We start from the raw sequence: 20,930 nt of genomic DNA on the forward strand, positions 1-20,930 counted from the left end.
AACACGCGGAAGAATATTCTAGCTGTGGACACAATGACTGCCAGCGCCATAGACAAGCTTCGCAGAGTATCAGATTTGGGAGGCATCAAAGTTCGACCGGTTATTCCAATGGACGGTGCCTGCACGGCGGGAGTAATCTACGACATTGATTTGGCCATAGCAAATTCGGACCTCCCAACTCTCATAAAACCAGCGAACGAAGGAGTTCTCATCGCGAATGTACTTCGCCTCGGAAACACCCGATGTGTAAAGATAATGTTCAAAGGAGATTCCATTCCGTCGCATGTCAAAGTGGGACACTTCCGACATCCTGTTGGACCATTTGTCCCTAAAACACTCCAGTGCCATAACTGCATGAAAATTGGTCACATCAAGAGTGTATGTACAAACACCACAGCATGCCCCCGATGCGCTGAGCCGCACACTGCAGACGCATGTCGGGCAACAAGTCTGAAGTGCAGAAACTGTGATGGTCCGCATGATGCTGCATCCAAGGAATGCCCTCGGATTAAGAAGGAAATCGCCATTATCAAACAAATGGTTAGGGACAATTCAACCCACAGAGAGGCTGCTGAAAGGGTACGGCGGCGACGTAGTCGCCGACGGAGGCGTGTAGGACAGAGTGTTGCGCATAACCCATTTCCTCCGAGCACGAGTGAAGTAGTAAGCACGAAGCGAAATGAAGTGGAGAAGCTCACAGCTGCGGATGAGTGGCCTACGCTTCCGCGTACGCAGCCGGCAAAGGAGCCTCCTGCGAGGCCTCGCCGCCCTACACCTTCCACCGAGTCTACTTCCGTTGAGGATGTGTCAAGGGTCGATCGACAGATCATCCCGATGTTACGATCCCTCGTCGCTGTCATGGCAGACATACTAAGAAGCCTGGGAACTCCAACCGCTCGAAGCGGGTTACAGGTGTTGGACGCGCTGAGCCCAGTCCTCGCCTCCCTCGCGTAGAGTCATGGCAGGAGATCAACAATCGTTCCGCAAAGACGTCAGAGAAGCATCAGTCATCCAGTGGAACGCAAGAGGACTTAGATCACGGATTTCCGATTTTCGTCAGTACGTGTTTTCTAACCGTTTCCCAATCATCGTAATATGCGAACCGAAATTATCAAACCCGATCAGGCTATCCGGCTACGAATCAATCCCGTCCAAAACCCGAAACGAAAGCAGCAAGGTCATTGTGTATATTCGCCGGGAGCTTACCTACATCATTCAACCTGTGTCGCCTCATGATGAGAACCAATATATTTGCCTGACTGTGAAGCAGAAAACCCTCACCTTCACTATAATAGGTGTCTACTTATCTCCCTCAGCCCGTTTTGATTGCCAAAGACTGGATGACATTCTTTCGAGCGTCCCGGATCCGTGGATAATTATAGGGGACTTCAACGCCCACCACCCAATCTGGGGAAGTTCAAAAGTCAATACCACGGGCCGGAGGCTGGCTTCATTTGTATCGACTCATGAACTGTCTCTACTTAATGATGGGAGCCCTACATTTCTGCGAGGATTAACGTACAGCAGCTGTTTGGACTTGACGTTCGTGTCACGTCGCTTCGCCACAAGCGTTAAGTGGTTTTTAGACATCGAGACACATGGTAGCGATCACATCCCCAGTTATCTCACCATCGAAGGCTTTGCTAGCAACCACCCGCCGAAAACCGTACGGAGGATCGATCTTTCAGCATTCACAACCAACATTGAACACGCTTGTGAAAAAGGCTTAACCTCTGGCATTGAGCAAGCGATCAAACAAGCAGCGCAGAGTGCGATGCGCACGCTGGCATATTCTTCAAGGCCCTCAGAAACGGACATGGAGTTAGAGCGACTCCGTGCGATTCGTCGGCGTGCGGAGCGTAGATATCGACGCACAAAATCCATTCAAGATCTACGGATGGCCAGGCGCATGCAAAAGAAGATTCAGCGTCGTATAGACAAACTGGAGTTTCAACGGTGGGCGAAATTTTGCGCGAGTCTAGACCCTCGCAAACCGCTTTCTCAAATATGGCGAACCGTGCGAGGCCTACGCATATTTCCCCAACAACGTTTTCCGTTTAAAGCCTTGGCCCTTTTCCAAAATAGAAGGGATATCGAGGTAGCGGAAGACTTTTGTAGGAAGATTGCGGGCCCGCCAAATTGCACAGAAGCCCTTACTGCTGATTACACGCCACATTCACTGGACCCGCACCTGGACCTGCCTTTTTCAATGGAAGAACTGAATGTGGCTCTTGCTTCATGCAATCGATCGTCATCGCCTGGGCCGGATGGCATATCATACCGCCTATTATGCAATCTCGGTGATCGAGCACGAAGTGCTTTGCTGGAAGTATTCAATGAGTCTTGGAGAGATGGAACGGTCCCCAGAGAGTGGAAAACAAGCCGGTTGGTTGCACTTCTCAAACCTGGAAAATCGCCTCTAGAGCTGACATCATACCGCCCAATAGCGCTGGCTAGTTGCGTAGGGAAGCTGATGGAGCGAATGATCCTTGCCAGACTCGAGTGGTTCCTAGAACGCCATAGAATATATCCAGACGCCATGGCCGGTTTTCGTCGTCTTCGGAGCTCCATTGACAATGTCATTGACCTGGTGACCTACGTACAACACCAGAAAATGAGCAGACGGTTATCTGTCGCACTATTTTTAGATGTCAAAGGAGCATATGACAATGTTTCTCACGAAGCCATACTTGACGCCCTCGAGTCAGTTGGTTTGGGTGGGCGAGTGTACCGCTGGATCCAATGCTACCTACATATGAGATCATTGTTTATGCAAACTGATGATGGGCCGACTTCTGAACATTATACACACCGTGGTGTTCCTCAAGGTGGTGTATTGAGCCCCACACTGTTCAACCTGGTTCTGATCGGTCTCGTTGAACGCATACCAGATTCCGTGCAGATATCTCTCTATGCAGATGATATTTGTGCCTGGACATCAGGTGTAACACGTCCTCAGGTACGTGCGAGACTCCAGAAAGCAGCGAATTCAATATCGGCGTACCTTAGAGAACAAGGCCTCGAGATTTCTCCTGAGAAATCGGCGCTGGTCGCGTTCACACGGAAGGCAATGACGTCATATCCCATCGCCATCGATGGACACAGTGTCTGCTACGCCAGGACCCACAGGTTTTTGGGGGTCACGATCGATCGAAATCTCTGCTGGAGTCCCCATGTGGCCACTCTAAAGAAGCGCCTAACGGCCATCGCACAACTTTTCAAGTTCCTCGGAGGCAAAACGTGGGGCACATCAGTGCACGCGATGTTGCATTTGTACAAAACGCTGTTTCTGGGGTACCTGCGGTATAGCTTGCCGGTTCTGACGAACGCTTGCAAAAGCAATATACGCACAATAGAAAACGCCCAGGGCCAGGCACTCAGAGTTTGTCTTGGATTACCACGCTGTACATCAACAGCGGAAACCATCGCAATCGCCAAAGATCATCCGGCCACAGTGCACATTACTTTGGAGGTGCTTAGAGCTCATATTAGACACCTGGCTCGCGCCCCTGCCCACCACCTAGCTTCGCTTCCAGAAGATCGACCGAGTGCCTCCTTCTGTAAGAGAGTATTGACTTTCCGTGAGTGCCTTCCAACAGTCTACACGCCTCCGGAACGGATACTAACACCTCCTTGGTGCTTGGACCGACCAAAACTGCGCTTGACAGTGCCGGGGATTCGCAAGAAGGCGGAGCTCTCGGCGCCAGCTTTAAAGCAGATGATTCTACTCATGCTACACGAAGAATACAAAGATCATGTCAAACTTTACACGGATGGCTCGACAACTGTTGGAGGATCTGCAGGAGCTGTGATCTTCCCAGCAAGAGCCGAAACCATCCAGTTCAGAACGTCACACAAGACGACATCGACAGCCGTGGAGCTCGCGGCACTCCGCAGCGCACTCCGCAGGATTGACCAAGAGACACCACAAAAATGGAGCATTTTTACTGATTCGAAACCAGCTCTCCAATGTCTACAAAATGCTCTACGTCGTGGACCTCAAGACCAATTGGCGCTCGAAATACGACAACTGTACCATCACCTAAAAGACGAAGGACATGACATATCTTTTCAGTGGTTACCAGGCCATTGCGGCATCATTGGTAACGAACATGCCGACAATGCAGCTAAGAATGCTCACGAAAATGGAGTGATGGAACCTATTCCACTATCAAGAAGCGACGCAGCAGCAAAGATTAATACGCTTGCGCAGGATGTCGCAAGGTCTATGCGGAATACGCCCGGTTTTCTCCACACCCGTCTTCACCGCCTGGACCCATACCTACGACTTACTATTCCATCTGGCCTACCCCGATCCGAGACGACCCTTCTCTGCCGTATGTGGCTTGGGGTGTCTTTCACGAACGCTTTTACCTGCCGCATCGGAATGAGAGACAGCGCTACATGCGACCATTGCGACAATGACGAAACAATTGAACATATTTTATGTCAGTGCCCCCAGTACAGCTCTCAGCGACAGTCCCTCTCAGCAGTGTTTGCTCGCCTCGACGACCAGCCATTTTCTGAACAGTCAATCTTGGAAGGTCGGAAAGATCGAGCTTCACGCCAGAAAGCAACGAAGGCGCTGATGAAGTTTCTGCGAGCGACCCGCCTCGTTGAACGATTGTGACACTACTGTGTGCGAGTGTGTGTGTGTGTGTTTGTGCTTCTCTTCCTCCCTTTCCCCTTTTTTTTTGTCTCCCCTTACCCCTTCCCCAGTGCAGGGTAGCAAACCGGATATGTTTTCTGGTTAACCTCCCTGCCTTTCCGCATTAAATTTTCTCTCTTCTTCTTCTCTTCTCATAAAACTAAGATGACTTTCGGGCTACCTGGTGAGAGGTGCACGAAATATAAAATACTCAATGAAATCTAAAATATCAACTTTTGGACCCGTGTCGATCTCTCTGGAATCACCCATTATATTGTGTCAAAACACGGAAAAACTAGCCCTTAGGTACACACACACACACACACACACACACACACACACACACATATATATATATATATATATATATATATATATATATATATATATATATATATATATATATATATATATATATATATATATATATATATATATATATATATATATATATATATATATATATATATATATATATATATACTTTAGAACACACGACACGAGACGAGAAGTGTTATCACAGCAAAACATTTTCTTGAACTATTTGGTTCATTACTTCTGAAGGAGAAATAAAATTATGTAGCGAAATGAGCACGGGACTGGCGCTAATTCGTGCTCCTTGTCTGTTTGTGAGTTGCTTTGCGCTAAACGACGTTATACATTTGGTCTTTGTGCGGAACATAACGGCAATGGCAAAATTGTACCTGGAATTCCTGTTCGATTACGATCGCAATAAGAAAAAAAACTGAATATGAACTAATTTCCCAAGTTGCAGAAAGGCTGTTACGGGCCTCAGGTACATGTGCGTACTGGGTACATTTTCGTAAATCCGGGAACAAATCCCTGCTTTGAAACACTTACCTTATGCGTAATCCTGGCGACCCCTCCATAGCACTCACTCTTATTAGTGGTGCATAGACCACCATGTTTAGAGCTCGGGACTATATGCGAGTGGATGTCGTTGGTGTGCAGAATCGTCAATTGCAAATTTGCATTTTCTTTAGTGTCATTGGCCTGAGCACTGTAGCGTAAATCGGAGCACAAAAATAAAACAACCGCAGTAACCAAGAAGCACCGCATCGTCGGGGCCCAGATATTATGTACTGTCTTGCTGATGAAGTATCATCGACGATGAACACGGTGAACGAACGAGGGCAGTTTACTAGCCCGTGCTACCCAAGTGCCTTGAGGCGTCACTGAAATGCATAAAAGAAAAAAAAAACTCAAAACTTTGGATTGAACCCATGCAGGAGAAGTTAAATTATTTCAGCTTACGTCACTGCTCTCTCATGATATGTAGTCCCAATTCTTGCAAGCACACTTTGATACTGTCTTTACGATAGCAACAAACCATGTACGTGTGGAGGCTCTTGCGCTTTTATTTGGCGCCCTTTGATTGAAAGGTTAGAGCTCGTCGAGCTAATAAACAAAGCTGCTGTCATAGTAAAGGCTAACATTTACGTATGCGTATATCCAGGAACAAAATTAAATACGCAGTAGCAGTAGCCACTGCAGGCTCTAGCCAAATACTTATCGTCGTCTGCGTTAATGATTCATCGTTATTTATTATCAGTGGTGATGTGGGACTTGATCATGCATGTCAAATATCACTCAAGAACAACTGAGAAACAACTAAATATTGAGGTCCCGTTCTCCAAGCTATAAAGCAAAAACTAAATGCGGTGATGGGATGATGATGATGGTGGTGGTGGTGGTGTGATGATGATGATGATGATGATGATGATGATGATGATGATGATGATGTGTTTTATGGTGCAAGGGCCACTTGATGACCAAAGAGCGCCAAGTCCATAGTCAAGTGATACGAGCATTGATTGTAATAGGTGGATGTAAAAGGAAGGGCCTTAAAATTCTTCGCGCTAACGCGAGTAAAACCATATAAGCCTTAAAACTATGTAATTGACGTGAATAATCTGCAGTGAGAGTAAATGGCGAAACACCGTGATATAGTAAAACAATGATGGAGATGTAGCCACTGTGGCAGTGACCTGTCTTCAGAGGTCGTGCTATGGAGCGCCTGGGTATATGTTGTTAAAAGAACGTACGTCTGTTACAAATGTCAGCAAAGATTTATGTGTGAAAATGAGTTCTCTACCGATGAACATTGATGGGTGCAAGGGTATCTGTGGTCGGTAGGGCAGTAAAAAGTGCTTCTTTTTCTGAGGGCATCTAAATCACTGCACTGGACGAGGATGTGGAAAATCGTGAGTGGTGATGCACCCAATGGTGCATCACCACCAGACAAAAGGTATGAATGTGTCGAGTGTGTATGTCCTATCTGTAGTCTTGCAAGTGTGGCTTGCGTGTAGCGTGATCTGGATGCCGTTGGACAATTTCCAATTCTTGGTTTGACAAGATGCAGTTTGTTGTCTGTCTGCCTATTCCATAGGCGCTTCCTGCACACCCTGAGCTCCCGTCGTAGGAAAGCTTTCAGGTCATGTGCAGGGCCAGCTGCCGATGTATTGGCGGCAGCGTCGTCTTGAGGCAGAGACGGCTAACCGATCCACCGACACGTTTCCAGCAATCTCGCGATGCCCTGGCACCCAGCACACAATATGTTGTTTGAGAGCATAGATCTTGCATAACGGAAAGTACAGTGACAAAAGGACAGTATTTTCGTGTTTTCGCAGAGTTTTCAAAGCCATTACTATGCTCAGTGAATCTGTGTATATGTGGTGAAGATGCTTGTTTCGGAGTGCAGAATATCGAAGTTAAAGAAGGATGGGCCAACAGCTGCATATGACACACCAGTGTGAGACTTTGAAGCATCTGTCTGGGCAAGTGTGCTTTTGTTCGAGGAAGTGCGTGCGGATGTGTGCAGTAGGTGTGTGTTTAGTGACTTCCACGAAAGATAGATCGCAGTCTACAACTTGCCACTTCCACGGTGGTGGATATACTGCTGGAGCCACCAAATGGTGCTCTACAAGTGGCACAGCTCTTTCCTCAGCGAGCCTCCTGACACAGAGTGAGTAGGGCTGTCTCAGTGAAGGACAGTCATTGAACAAGATAGAATTCGACAGGTCATTAATTGTGGAGTGAGTTGGATGTTCCTCGTGTGCGTTAACCTTGAGATAGTATGTAAAAGGCATGTAACATCTCTGCAGATGGAGCGACCATCGATTTAATTCTACGTAGAGAGATCTCTACGGGGCTAGTTCGAAAAGCACCCGTAGAGAGGCGAATGCCTAGATGGTGGAGAGGGTCGAGAATATTTAAGGCTTATGGTGTCACAGACTGATAGATTATGGCACCGTAATCTAGGAGCGTGCGTACAAGGCTTTTATACAAATTCATCAGACATTTCCTGTCACTGCCCCACGTAGTGCGTGACAACACTTTCAAAATATAATGGTTTTTAAGCACTGTCTTTTAAATACATGACGGGGGGGGGTAATGAAGGTCAGCTTTGTGTCTAATATTAGGTCTAGGAACTAATGCTCTACCTTGACAGACAGTTGACCATGCAAGTTAATGCAAGGGTCGGGATGTAGGCCCCTCCTTTGGCAGAACAAGACACATGTGTTCTTTTGCGCTTTGAGTTTAAAGCCGTTCTCATCTGCCGAATAGGAAACCTTGTTCAAACATAGTTGAACCTGACTTTCGCTTCGCATATTGAAAGGTTGCACGATTTGAAGCCGACCTGTACATCATCGACATATGTGCAGTAAAAAATATTGCGTGGGAGAGACAGGTGCAACAAATTCATTTTTACTAACAAATGTGTGCAACCCAAAACACCTCCTTGTGGCACTCCTCTTTCTTGAACAAGTATTCGAGATAAGACAGTGCCAATTGGGACACGGAATGTCCGGTTAGACAGGTAGCTTTCGACTGATTACTGCGAACATTCTGCCCCGCACATCTAAATGTGACAGGTCTCGGAGTATGCCAAAGCGCCACGTAGTGTCATAGGCCTTCTTCATATTGAGGAACACAGAAAGAAAATATTGCTTATGAACAAAAGCGTCGCGAATTTGTGCCTCGATACGGACAAGGTAGTGAGTGGTGGACCGAGCCTCTCGAAACGCACACTGACATGGGTGAGGTAGGCCGTTAGTTTTAAAGAAGTGCATCAGGCACTGTTTACCATTTTCTCAAAGACCTTGCAAATGTAACTCGTCAATGCTTTGGGCCTGTAACTTAATGCTGAAAATGGGTCCTTGCCCTGTTTAAGAATAAGAATAGTGACTGCTTCTTTCCCGATGGAAGGTATTTCGCCGGAAAACCAAATGGTATTATACAAGGAAAGGAAAGCTTTTTGGGTTTCAGGAGGTAGACGTTTGAGCATCAGTTCGTATAATATACGGTCGGCGCCTGGGGTGGTTCTGTTACAGCAGTTCAACGATGCTTGTAACTCAGGTTAGGCGAAAGGTTCATTGTATGGCTTGTTGCTTGAGAATTTGCGTTCACTTTTCTGTTTTTTATTCTTGTTTTGTACCTTTGGAACGGTGCACTGTAATGGGATGAGCTGGAGACCTGTTCGAAGAGTGCACCTTGGGAGCTCGCTTGGTCTTCCAAACCATTGACTTGTGTGCTTACTAGAGGAAGAGGATGTGGTTCTCGCCCTAATACCCTACCAACCATGCTCCAGACTCTTGCTTCAAGTGTATATGAGTCAATTCCAAATAAAAACATCTTAAAGCTCTCCCCCCTGGCCTATCGACGCGTTCTCCTGCCTTGGGACTTGATGTTTTTAAAATTGACAAGATTTTAAGCGGTTGGTGAGTCTCGAAGCAGCCTTCATGCCCTGTGTTGTTGTTTTCGAGCATTACGGCACTCACTGTTCCATCAGGGGACGCATCGTTTTCCGGCCAGTCCAGATGTTTGCGAAATGCAATTAGCTGCAGCTTCAATAAGAAAAACAGTAAAGTATTCTACAGCTGCATCTAAGCTACATCCGCTTATGTATGTCCAACTTAAGCTAGCAGTCTTGTAAAGCTGGTCCCAATCGGCTTTTTCTATGAGTCATTTGGGAACCTGTGGAGGGCATTCATTTTGTACTGCTCAGAACTACAGGATACTGGTCACTTCCAAAAAGATTATTGATGACTTTCCAGGGGAGTAGGGGAAGGAGCGATGTAGACACAATGCTTAGGTCGATTGAAGAGTAGGTATTGTTAGCGAGGCTCTAATATATTGCCTCTTTCCTATTGCGCAGGCATGCGCCAGAAGAGAAAAGGAACTGTTCAATCAGACAACCACGCGCATCGCAGCGCGAGTCACTCCACAGACTGCTATGTGCGTTAAAATCTCCTAGAATAAGATTCGGTTCTGGAAGTTCATCAATTATTGTTTGGAATGATTGTTTACCATGTTGGTGTTGAGGAGGTATATAAATAGAGCGAATTGTGACCACTTTGTTCAAGATAACGACTCGGATGGCTACTGCCTGAAGAGATGTCTGAAGTGGTGAATGTGTACAGGCAGTTCCTGGATCCACAACAATGGCAATACCACCAGATGACGCGACTGCATCGTTCCGATCTTTTCGAAACGTAACGTAATGGCGTAGAAAGTTTGTGTGTTTCGGTTTCAAGTGTATATCTTTTGTACACACAGCACTTATGGTGTACCTTTGTGTCAAAGTTCTTGAATATCGTCGAGGTTTTTCGCAGTCCTCTGATGTTCCACTGTAATATTTGTGTCATTTTCAGGCTGTGTAGTGCTGTGTGTACAAAAAGTGTTGCCTTAGAGTACAAGGTTTTTAGGCGGTCCTGTAATGCGTAGTCTTTTTTTTTTAGTGCGCTCCAAAGAGCTGCGTCTCTCCTTCGGCGTCTCAAGCGCCGAAGGAGTGGGACTTGTATCCATCACCTCTTGTGAGGTGGTGCATGGTGCCTGCTCGGCAGGCATGGTCACGGAACTTTCGGACCTAACTGCACTTGCAGTGGAACGAGTTTCAGCAGACACGTGGGTCTGCCAACCCTATTTGTCAGGTGGTGGAGCAGTACAAGCTGCTCCAGCCGGGGGCGCTGGTGACACGAGCACGGCCACACTCTGTGTGACATTCGCGGGTACAGAAACATGTGGCGTGGTGCCCCGGTGCGTCACCTCTGCGAAGGAGGGATAAGAGGTGAAGTGCGAAACGCTTGCGATTTTCGTAAACGTTTACCTGACTAGCAACAGATGCAAGTGTTACAAGGATGTTTTTTTAGATGCGGAGCATCTTATACTCGCGCCTTGTAGTGCGCCGTCCGCACCGCTTCTCGAACATTCGACAGCTGACGCGCGCGCATGCGCCGTCGCGCCGTCGCCCACTCTTCCACCATCTGTGCATCCCTTCCTCCTCTACACACCGCGCGCGCTTCACTCCTCCACCATCTGTGCACCCTTCCTCCTCTACACACCGCGTTCGACATCTACAATTCTCCTGATTCTCCAGTGGACGCGCATGTGGCGTCGCGCTTCGAGAACATTCAACAGCTGACAGTGCATGCGCCGTCGTGCTGTATATATACTCAAGGTCGGCGCTCGCTCGCTCAGTTGCCGCTCGTCGGTTGGTTTGTACGGCGCGTCGACGTCCAAGGTCGCGGTGAAATGAATTCCAACGAATCCACAAACACAATGATCGACGTCCCTTCGACCAGCGCCGCCCTTTCGCATACGTGTGTACGTGTTCACTCATTTAACACCCCCTCCTACAACCACGTTAACCAATTTAGCCATCGACCCAAGTAAGTCGCAATTTAACACCCCATTTCACAACCACGTTAACCAATTTAGCCATCGACCCAAGTAAGTCGCACTTTAACACCCCGTTAACCAATTATATGGTCCGCATCCTCCTCAGTGTTCCCCCGAGGGAAGCTGCGGGCAATTTTTTTTTGCAGGCGTAGTATATGTTATTGATATTTACCTCCTCTTGGTCCTAATGTCCCTGATGAGAAAACTGGTATGTTTTATTGAATGGTTAGCTGCGTGTGCAATGTTTGGTTCAAGATTGCTTAATTCATGTACGCGAGTATTATTTAATGTCTGGTGACAAAGTGCAACCTTGCATACGTTGTGTATACTCTGAATTTCGATGTACAGTCACAAAATATTTCGAATGCTGCAGTCTCTGACGCATATAAGTTTATCTCAATTTACATACCTACACTAGTTTTGGACGCTTAAACATAATTGTAATATTTCTTTGTTAAAGTATGTCAATATATGCTGCAAGCAAAATGTTATGAAGTTTTAAAGCTATATCGAAAGCGTTGCCTTAATATTCCTGAATTATTGGAATAGTATTCAATTCGGTGCCATCACTATTCGCCTTGAAGTAGATTCATATCGAAAACGCACAGTTTCCACACTCCTAGTCTTATTATTTATTCCGCGAAACGAACACGCAAAAGCGGCTAAGGTCGGGAGATTAAATTTTGTGCGCGTTTGGCGTATGTGCGTTTTGCACAATATATGCTTACCGAACGTCGCCTTTATGTGCACAAAAACTTAATCAAGAGCATTTGAGCTTGCACTTGTAACCAGCGCAACGTTGGAGAAAGTCGTAATTTTGTACCTATACATTTTATACATTTTTTAACGTACCTTTTCTACTTCATTCGTGCCCATGCGGGTACACTTTAACGGCAACTTCGACGTTTTACTTCCAGCTGTGCCCAAATCGAGACTTGTTTTTGAGCATATGAACACGAAAGAGCAGGGCAGACATGAGTACTATTTCTTTTTACATTTTCCTGTAAGCTGGAAGGCGTTTAATACTCCCGAGATTCCGCGTTACAAGTGCAGAGTGCATGTCAGAACTATGCCCTTTGTGACGGCCTATAGTATTACGCTTATGTGCATTTGCGGAGGGGTCCCCGGTAGTTTTTCTCGGTATTTGTTGGTATATAGGATTGTTTAATGATGTATTTGTGACGAAATACAGGTGACTCATGGAAAAGATTGTGGCATTATACCTCAGACCTTTCATGATGGAGTTGATGTCCATGACACAGCAAGCGCCCTTTCATGTCTGTGAAGCGAACCCACTGAAAATAAGTTTAAACGAAATATTGTTTGCCATGAATACTATAAATCGCGGTTCCTGCAAAAACAATTCGAATGATTTTGAAATGGCCAGAAAAGAAGTGGTGCGTAAATTACAAACGTTTCTTGTGTTTTTTGTGTGAAAACATGGTTGCTGACACGTGAAAATTGTTCATGACGGGAGAACATTGCTTTTGCAAATGTACATTTTTCGAGCGTGGATGTTGCAAACTTTACATTATTGCCAACTTCCTGACGAAAATTATTATGTAAGGGAAGAGGAGTATCTGGAGTCATATATAGGTTCCAACCTCTCAATAAACGCATTTATTACTAAAAAAAGCGGCGTTTAAAGCTATTCGCAATTTAAAAAAAAACACTTGGTCTCTAAGCTTTCGGCTAAGACGACTCATTCGCTTTCGTTGAATGCCACGTACTTCCCGTCCGACCGGTATATCATCCATTTCGTAATGCCAAATATTGTCAATGGAAAGGCGCGGCGAAATAATATAGAAAATGCCGAAAGAAAAGAATGAAACGTTCGTGAAGTGAGCATGGCGCGCCGTCTCGGCGCCAGCTCACGAAATAAGGCATGGAACGTGTTTTCACTCTGGCTGATGCCAAAAAAAAATGGCAGTCTGTGTCTGCGTTCACAGCAGTTCACGCCTCCTTGCGCCATGGTATACTACGACAGGCCAGTTTCTTTCTGTGATCTGATGGTGAACATACCTGAAAACTTTAACTTCGATAAAACGCGCTCCCCAAACAGCGCCTTACGAATTCCACTGTGCCACGAATGTCTGAATTGATGCCTGGCTAGAGGGCCTTTGAATGGATCTGTCTCCGCAAGCATGGCTAAAAATGTCCTGCCTGTTCGATGGAAAAATTGTCAGTGAAAGCTACACATCCTCCCTTCGTGCCTTCCAGTCTACATGCGCGTTACACAGTTAGGTGTACATAAGTTCAGTATGTATCTCTAAGGCATGAAGACCTAATACCACGTCCGCACACCTTGGTATCTTCGTGGGAGCGCAGCCTTCATGCGATTGGACGAGTGCAATGAAGTGAGGTTGTTTAGTCAACACATGTCAACATAACGCCATGGCATTGGAACTACCGTCGAAAATAATGTAAGGCTTAGATGATTCATTTTAGCCCTTGATATTCATGCATACACTCCTTCTCATGACTAACTAACAATATGTATTCTCAATTTTTACAGTAAAACACTACGATTTCTCGAACAATATAGTAAAAATATATTTTGCAGGTGCTTAAATGAAATTATAGTATGTACTGTCGAACTCTAGTCAACTTGGGGGCTCATTGAGGTTCAATAACATATTATATTTTATTTTTAACATTTAATAATGGCATAGAAATAAGTATTATTCAACAGTTCCCGTTTTAACCAAAATTTCATTATATACAAAGAAATAGCTTTAGGAACGTCATCACTGCAAATTATTATAGAAAAGACCACACACTTAATGTCCACTTCTGTCTTAAGGTCTCAAAATAGTACGCATCATAGTGGCATACATTGGTTGGATACCTCAGCATCTTTATGGTTCTAGTTTAATGTGGACTGACTACACAGAATATATCATATCTAAAGTGAAAAAGAAGATTGATTTGGCGCACAGGGCGCGCAACAGGTTTCAACATACAATTTACTTGTGCGTTCTTTCCTGGAATATGCATTAATCATTTCGCATTCCCTACAAACTGCCATTACCAACTCACTTGGCGCTGTTCATAAAAAAAAGAATCAGTGCATTTCACCTTGTCATCCTACTCGTGATTTCAAAGTGTTTCAAAGTGCCCTTGAAAGAATTGCTCAACATGCCGCCGCTCGCAACGCACATGAAGTTTTCTGTGGGTAATTTTTTTTTTTTCACGCGCACACTGTACACATGACAGCAACGCATATCTTTCCTGGTACCATGTTTTACTGCCGTCTCGTGCATAAAGTTCCGACGATCGTGCCTACGAAGTTATCTACGCCTTGATTGTACAGTACAAGAATTCTCCTTTAACTTCGTCTTCAGAATTGCCACAATAAAGCAGTGTTCTTTGTTTTATCTTTCAACACAATAGTATACCCATCTGGAATTCCATAGACGTGTGCATGAGGGTGTCAGGGGTGTACAGGGGGGTCGTCCCCGTTTCGCCTAATTACCTAAGAGGGGGTGAGATTGTGATTATAAAAGGGAAGAGAAGAGAAAAATGAGCCCTGTAACTGTCTACATCTGGTGCGACACCTCAACAGTAGCTCACAAAAGATGGGGGTAAGGAGAGATTAAAGTATAGGATTAAATATATATATATATATATATATATATATATATATATATATATATATATATATATATATATATATATATATATATATATATATATATATATATATATATATATATATATATATATATATATATATATATATATATATATATATATATATATATATATATATATATATATATATATATATATATATATATATATATATATAGAGAGAGAGAGAGAGAGAGAGAGATGCGCAGGGACAGTGAGCGACGACGGAAGTGAAAGAAGATAGGAAAGATGAAACACGGTCACAGGAGCCCGAGGACGGGGCACCACTCGTGAGAGCTCTTGTCGGCGACAGGAGATGGCGTAGGGCTAATCCAGTCGGCCAGAGCTACGCTGTCGTCGTCGTAGGGGACCGGCGGCAGGAGGTGGCGTAGGACCAACTCAGTCGGCCAGAGCTGCGCGGTCGTCGGAGATCGCGAGGGCACAAGTGGTCAGCACGGAATCCAGCAAGCGAATATGTAAGAGGGGGCGCAAAGCATCCTTCGTACGTTACGTATAGTTTTGAGCACGCAGGCAGCTTTCTGGCGATAATGGCGGCCGAAGGCTCCTGATTTTTCATTTCGAGAACTGTTTACTTCCCGTCTTTACCTCAGGAAAGACGTAACGCAGGCCATTGTGAGGAGCACGTAATTTCTTGATTTTCGCTTCTTTTCACACATAGTGAAGCACGTTGTCCTTTGTACTCAGTCAACAGGGGCAGGGGAGACGCTGCGACTAAACGAGGGCTTGTACGTCTCATCCTCGTCCATGTGTGCTAGCGCTATGCCCCATTTTGATGAAATTTTGCCCTTCCCCTAATGGAGAACCATGCGGATGCACGCCTGTGCTTCTGACTTTAAGTAACAAGCTTCCTCTCTCAGAGCACTTATTCGTATCCGTTATTTAGTTTCGTTGCCCCGACGTGGTGGTCTAGTGGCTAAGGTACTCGGCTGCTGATCCACAGGGTGCGGGATCGAATCCCGGCTGCGGCGGCTGCATTTCCGATGGAGGCGGAAATGTTGTAGGCCCGTGTGCTCAGATTTGGATGCACGTTAAAGAACGCCAGGTGGTCGAAATTTCCGAAGCCCTATGCTACGGCGTCTCTCATAATCATATGGTGGTTTCGGGACGTTAAACCCCACATATCAATCATTATCGTTATTTAGTTTTGTTGTATTTAGGTACAACGTTTTGTGACTTGCTGTGCCATATAATGTTGTATTACTAAGCTGCAATGATCTTTTGTCCATGAACAATGCGTTTTATTTATGCGATTCTCTCCCACTCTACACTTTTATATAAATTTCGTAGGGGACTCTTGAAGTACCTCAAATAATTATTTACTATGCACCCCTTTTTGTGCTACGAATAGCTGTGACGCTAATCTTGACCAAACACGTTCAAAAGGTCATTCACCAGCTCCTTGGAGCTATGAGGGGTTCTCAGTATATAAGTCGACAGACAAGACAAATGTGACGACACCGACGTGACGCCTGTAAATCTCACGAAGCCTATATCACCGGTTTAGATGGTCGGTAGCTCGCGCTTCCAGAGAAACACGGACAAATCTAAATATCTGAAGGCGAGTAACTACTGTCACAGCGCTATAGCATGATAAATGCTGCAAACAGCCTTCATAAAGCGTATTGCGTTCCCTCTAGCTTCAACGTGTGTCAGGATCACAACACTGATGCGACGTGGATCATCTTGTCTTATGATAACGGCCACTATTATCGAGCGCAGCTCATACGAAGCCTCCAAAAGTTTTGGCCCACCCGGCCTCTGCAAACACCGCTGCAAGTTACGCGCAATAGGAACATTATATTTAATGATCGGTTTGCATAAGCTCAAAGCCGCAACAACCGGACTAACTGCAGGAAGAGCTGCAAATTTATTTTGAACTCTCTTTCTTAAACAGTATAGCTGCGTAAGTCTACCTAACCTTCACACGGTATCATTTTCAAAGATATTTGTTATCACATTTTGCTGACACCTATATTGGTGTTGAAGTTTCCCTAAAGCTTACGATGCTACACACACAGCTGAAGCCATTCCACTCAGTGGAGCTGGGTGACCAGCCTGACGGTTGAACTACTGCCTCTGCTCACGTCGGCATTCTCAATAAGCGAGCTGCTCCCCAAGCATACTCACAATGCATGGTCGACCCGCACTTGCCATTCAAGGCCACGCCAACGCAACGCCTGTACAGACATGTCTGACGTATCAAAACACGTACGAAAAGCGTACCACTCTACGAAAGCTTTCTGCATAAGGTTCCGTACAATATTCGCGCGATCGAACTCTGGCGCTGCGACCATTCAACCACCGCGGGAATGATGGATAGCTCACGGAATTCTCTGACCTTCTTGCTTGCGGCTTCTAACGCACTTGGGACTTTGTTTAACGTTGTGCTTTGACATTTGTCAATTATTTTTATAATAATGGATCGTTGTGAACTTAACGATGCGATTTCAATTGTTTAGCTCATGAAGGTTGAGGTGGTGAAGTGGAATTGCTGAATGTTTACTGCACTTCGTGTTGTAATGAAGTGGCAACAGGCCACGCGGGAAGCCGAAACAACGAAGAATAGACAAATGCATGTATTACCCGTCGTTATGATATCCACCATATACCGTCCTTACTATGCTGGCTAAAATACCATGCGTTGCAGCTCCCATAAACACTAACGCCACATTTTTCTCTAGGGTGTTATTATGCCTACTATTAGGCTTATCTCATGTATAACGTGGCAGAACGAAGTGAAATACCGGCTTGATTGGCGGATCATGGGAAAGGCCTTTGCCTTGCAATGGGCGTAGTCAGGCGGATGATGATGATTAGGCCAGTGATCTACTCGGCACGTCACATGGCGTTGCACTACCTCCGGCATCGGTCAACCTCTCATCAATCGACGATTTGAGTTGTAGACGTTATCACGTGACCTCATCGTGCGGTGCCACGATGACGTCGTGATGACGCCACGAATTTCGCTCATCTACATGTAACATCATGAAGACGTCACAAGAGTCATCGCTCGCTCAGAGTGGGTCACGAGGGTTCACTTTGTGCGCGAATGAACGCCGGACGCTTCAAAATGAAGCAGTTGTGTCACTTACTGTTCTATTGTAAGGACACTGGTAACAGCGGTGAACAGGGACACTCGTGTTGTGTATCACGTACTGCAGCAGACACTCCTAATACTACTTGATTTTTTTTTTGTTTCAACACTTAACATATATGTAATAATTAAACAGAAAGAATGATATCATAATAATGAGTTACGCATGAAGATTCTGTTTGACACTTAAGTATCTGCGTCAACTAATCCCTCTGAACAGGGTATGTCATTTTTTTTTACTGATAAAGTTCGAGAATTTACGGTCTGTTTTCAAAAATGCTTAATTGATAGGCAAGCGCTCACGAGTTCAGTGTAGCCGTTAAAACTTCATGCCACAAAAACAAAAGTACAATCAGGGCACCAAATAGCTGACAAGCCAGATCGCAGTTTTGTGTTTTCTCGTTCCTCTACAAATGTTTTTCTCGTGATGAATGCCTGATACACAAGGCAAATGTGCGTACTTGCTTGTGCCGTAATTCCATGTTAGGAGACAACACAGTAACATTCCAAGGGAAGAAATATTTCCGCTATACAGGTACATGAACTTGATTTAGTGCAAAACAGCTGCTAAATAACAGTGTTGTTTTATATACCCAACAAGCCACCACCTTTCTCTGCGCACCATTCGGCATATTTCCCGTGAACCCACAGTGAAAACCACAAGCCAGTTTTCAAGGAACATAACGACGACGGCGACAACTTCTCCGAATCCTCTAGCTATGACTGCTCTCACCGAACAGTAAAGTCTGCTTCACGAGAAGGACAGTATATATCGCTTCAGAAATTTTGTTTTCTCGGACCGAGCAGGAGGCAGAAGACACAGACGCCACTTAAACATTGACGTGGCGCGGTGACAGTCATTGAAACTTCTTATGCCAACATACTGAGTCTTACCAGACCAGCAGGGTATGACGTTGGTTCCTTGAAATTCTACGTCAAGCTCTGGCATCACTTGTCGCCATGCACAAAAAGCAAATGGAGCTAACATATATTGCACGATCGCTAGTACTGTGTCTTGCAACCACGAAATCTTTGCGATGCACAGTTTATAAACAACTCTTTTTGGTACAGTAAGCCGAAATGTGTCATTAATTGTAACAACCGTACTGCTATAATATTGAAGCCTTACAGGAGTCATCTTACTTAAACACAATAGCAGAGCTAGTTTCACGGTATAAAAAGTATGCAAGCTAACAATAAAAATCTGGTTTTGTTGGTCGTTACGTTGCTTGAGTAATCACACCGTAACGTTATGATATAGACATGATATATAGCAAATGCCTTGATTAACTTTTGTTGCAACAATTAATCCAATGAACACAGCAGCCGTTTAAACACGCACAAATGTTGTAAAAAGAAAGAAGTAAAGACGGGGCACACATGGCACATGCGTATATATAGGTGCGTGTAAGAAGTTTAATGTTCAAGTCAACCCCACATATGCGTATCACACGCAGCGATACTGGTTTTCATCATTTTGTATAGGTTTTTAGCGCGTTTACGCGGTCATAATGCTCGACCAACACGCCGAACTATATTTGCTGCTATACTAACGAAGCGACAAGTATAAAACATGGAGTAATCGGCCGTAAATGCGGAATAGTAGCGGTGACGTGAGTGATGACAGTAAGCACTCATTAACTATGATTTTTAGAATCAAGTTTTGAAATGTTTCAGCACGTCTCGTTCTGGCAAACTGTACATAAACACGGGTAACGGCATGCAGAACTTCAATCGCAACACTGGGCACTTCTTTTCATAAGAAAGGCTGCTTTTTCCGCACTGCAATGATGGGAAATGAGAGGTAAAGAAAGATGGGAACAACTCAGTTCCAAATAACGCTTTTAGAAGGTTAAGCTTTATAGCCAAAAGATGCAGTCACGTTTGACACTCTTACCTGTCTGCGAGAATCTGTTCTGTTTATGTTGCCAGCTGTTAAATAATATTGCAGGGTCGACACATAAATATTACGATGGGCTTCAGAAATGAAGGATACTCAACCCGAAGGTTTAATACCAAGAGAGGTATGAGAAGCACCAGCGCCGTTGCTTTGAGTGGTAAAAAGCTTTGTAAGTATAGGTAAAGACAACTCACTCAGAAAGCCTCCGTTCTATAGAGAGCTATAAGCAAAGAAAAAAAAAACGATGCATTGTACCGGCTGCTTACTAACTTTATTTAAAAACAGTGTCCCGAAATCAGTGGGCGTGAGGAAGATGAATTGAAAGCGAACAAAGAAAGCTTCTTGGACATGGTTAAAACTTTTCCGAAACGACGTTCAACGCTGAAGTTACACGCATTGCGGCTAAATGGCAACCCACAAAATGTGAAGGTATCAAGTTGTTATTTATCACCAGCTGCACCTAACAAACTTTTCGACGTGCTCAAGGCGCATACAAAGGATACGCTCGTCCTGAAGGTCATCTCGGCACAACATCATGGAGGCGTGTATGAAATCACACCAGAAGGTTTTCATTGCGACCATGTCAGAAACATCTCACAAATGAAAATGTATATTCAGAGAGGGAGCAAAGTAACCGAGATGAAAAAAAATATTCTGTTGACTCTTTTACAGTGATGAGGTAGAGCTTACAATTTGGCTTCAGGAATAGCCCAGCTGAAATTGAACAGCTTCGATATAAAAATTTACTGTTCCGATGGCTATAACACTTCTGCGCGTGTGACAGATGCTCACGGGTACGAAAACACTATTTTACTTGAGGAGTATCTGTGTAAAGAGTCCTTGCAACACTTTTCTAAGTAATCATTGAATGACCTCACTATCGAAGCTCAATTTCTTACGAATGGAGGACCACATTGTTTTTTTTTATTCTT

At 44.8% G+C, this 20,930-nt stretch overlaps 1 protein-coding gene across 6 annotated transcripts in view; it reads right to left on the bottom strand.

Annotated features, from left to right (window-relative positions):
- LOC119166683 (snake venom 5'-nucleotidase) overlaps positions 1-20,207 on the bottom strand; it is a 58,432-nt gene extending 38,225 nt beyond the window's left edge. For 2 of the 6 annotated variants that reach the window (XM_075891510.1, XM_075891506.1), the window contains exons 1-2: positions 5,924-6,031; positions 5,510-5,844 (exon numbers count right to left, since the gene is read on the bottom strand). In XM_075891510.1, the coding sequence (XP_075747625.1) occupies positions 5,510-5,728 (219 nt within the window). In that variant the 5' untranslated portion in view covers positions 5,729-5,844; positions 5,924-6,031. Of the gene's footprint in view, positions 1-5,509; positions 5,845-5,923; positions 6,032-12,573; positions 12,646-17,131; positions 17,152-19,995 lie in introns of those variants that run through there. The other 4 variants (XM_075891508.1, XM_075891507.1, XM_075891509.1 and 1 more) reach the window with 4 other exon arrangements.
- Positions 20,208-20,930: the final 723 nt, after the last annotated feature.

The sequence above is a fragment of the Rhipicephalus microplus genome, chromosome 1, assembly GCF_043290135.1.
Source record: "Rhipicephalus microplus isolate Deutch F79 chromosome 1, USDA_Rmic, whole genome shotgun sequence".
Taxonomy (NCBI): Eukaryota; Metazoa; Arthropoda; class Arachnida; order Ixodida; family Ixodidae; genus Rhipicephalus; species Rhipicephalus microplus.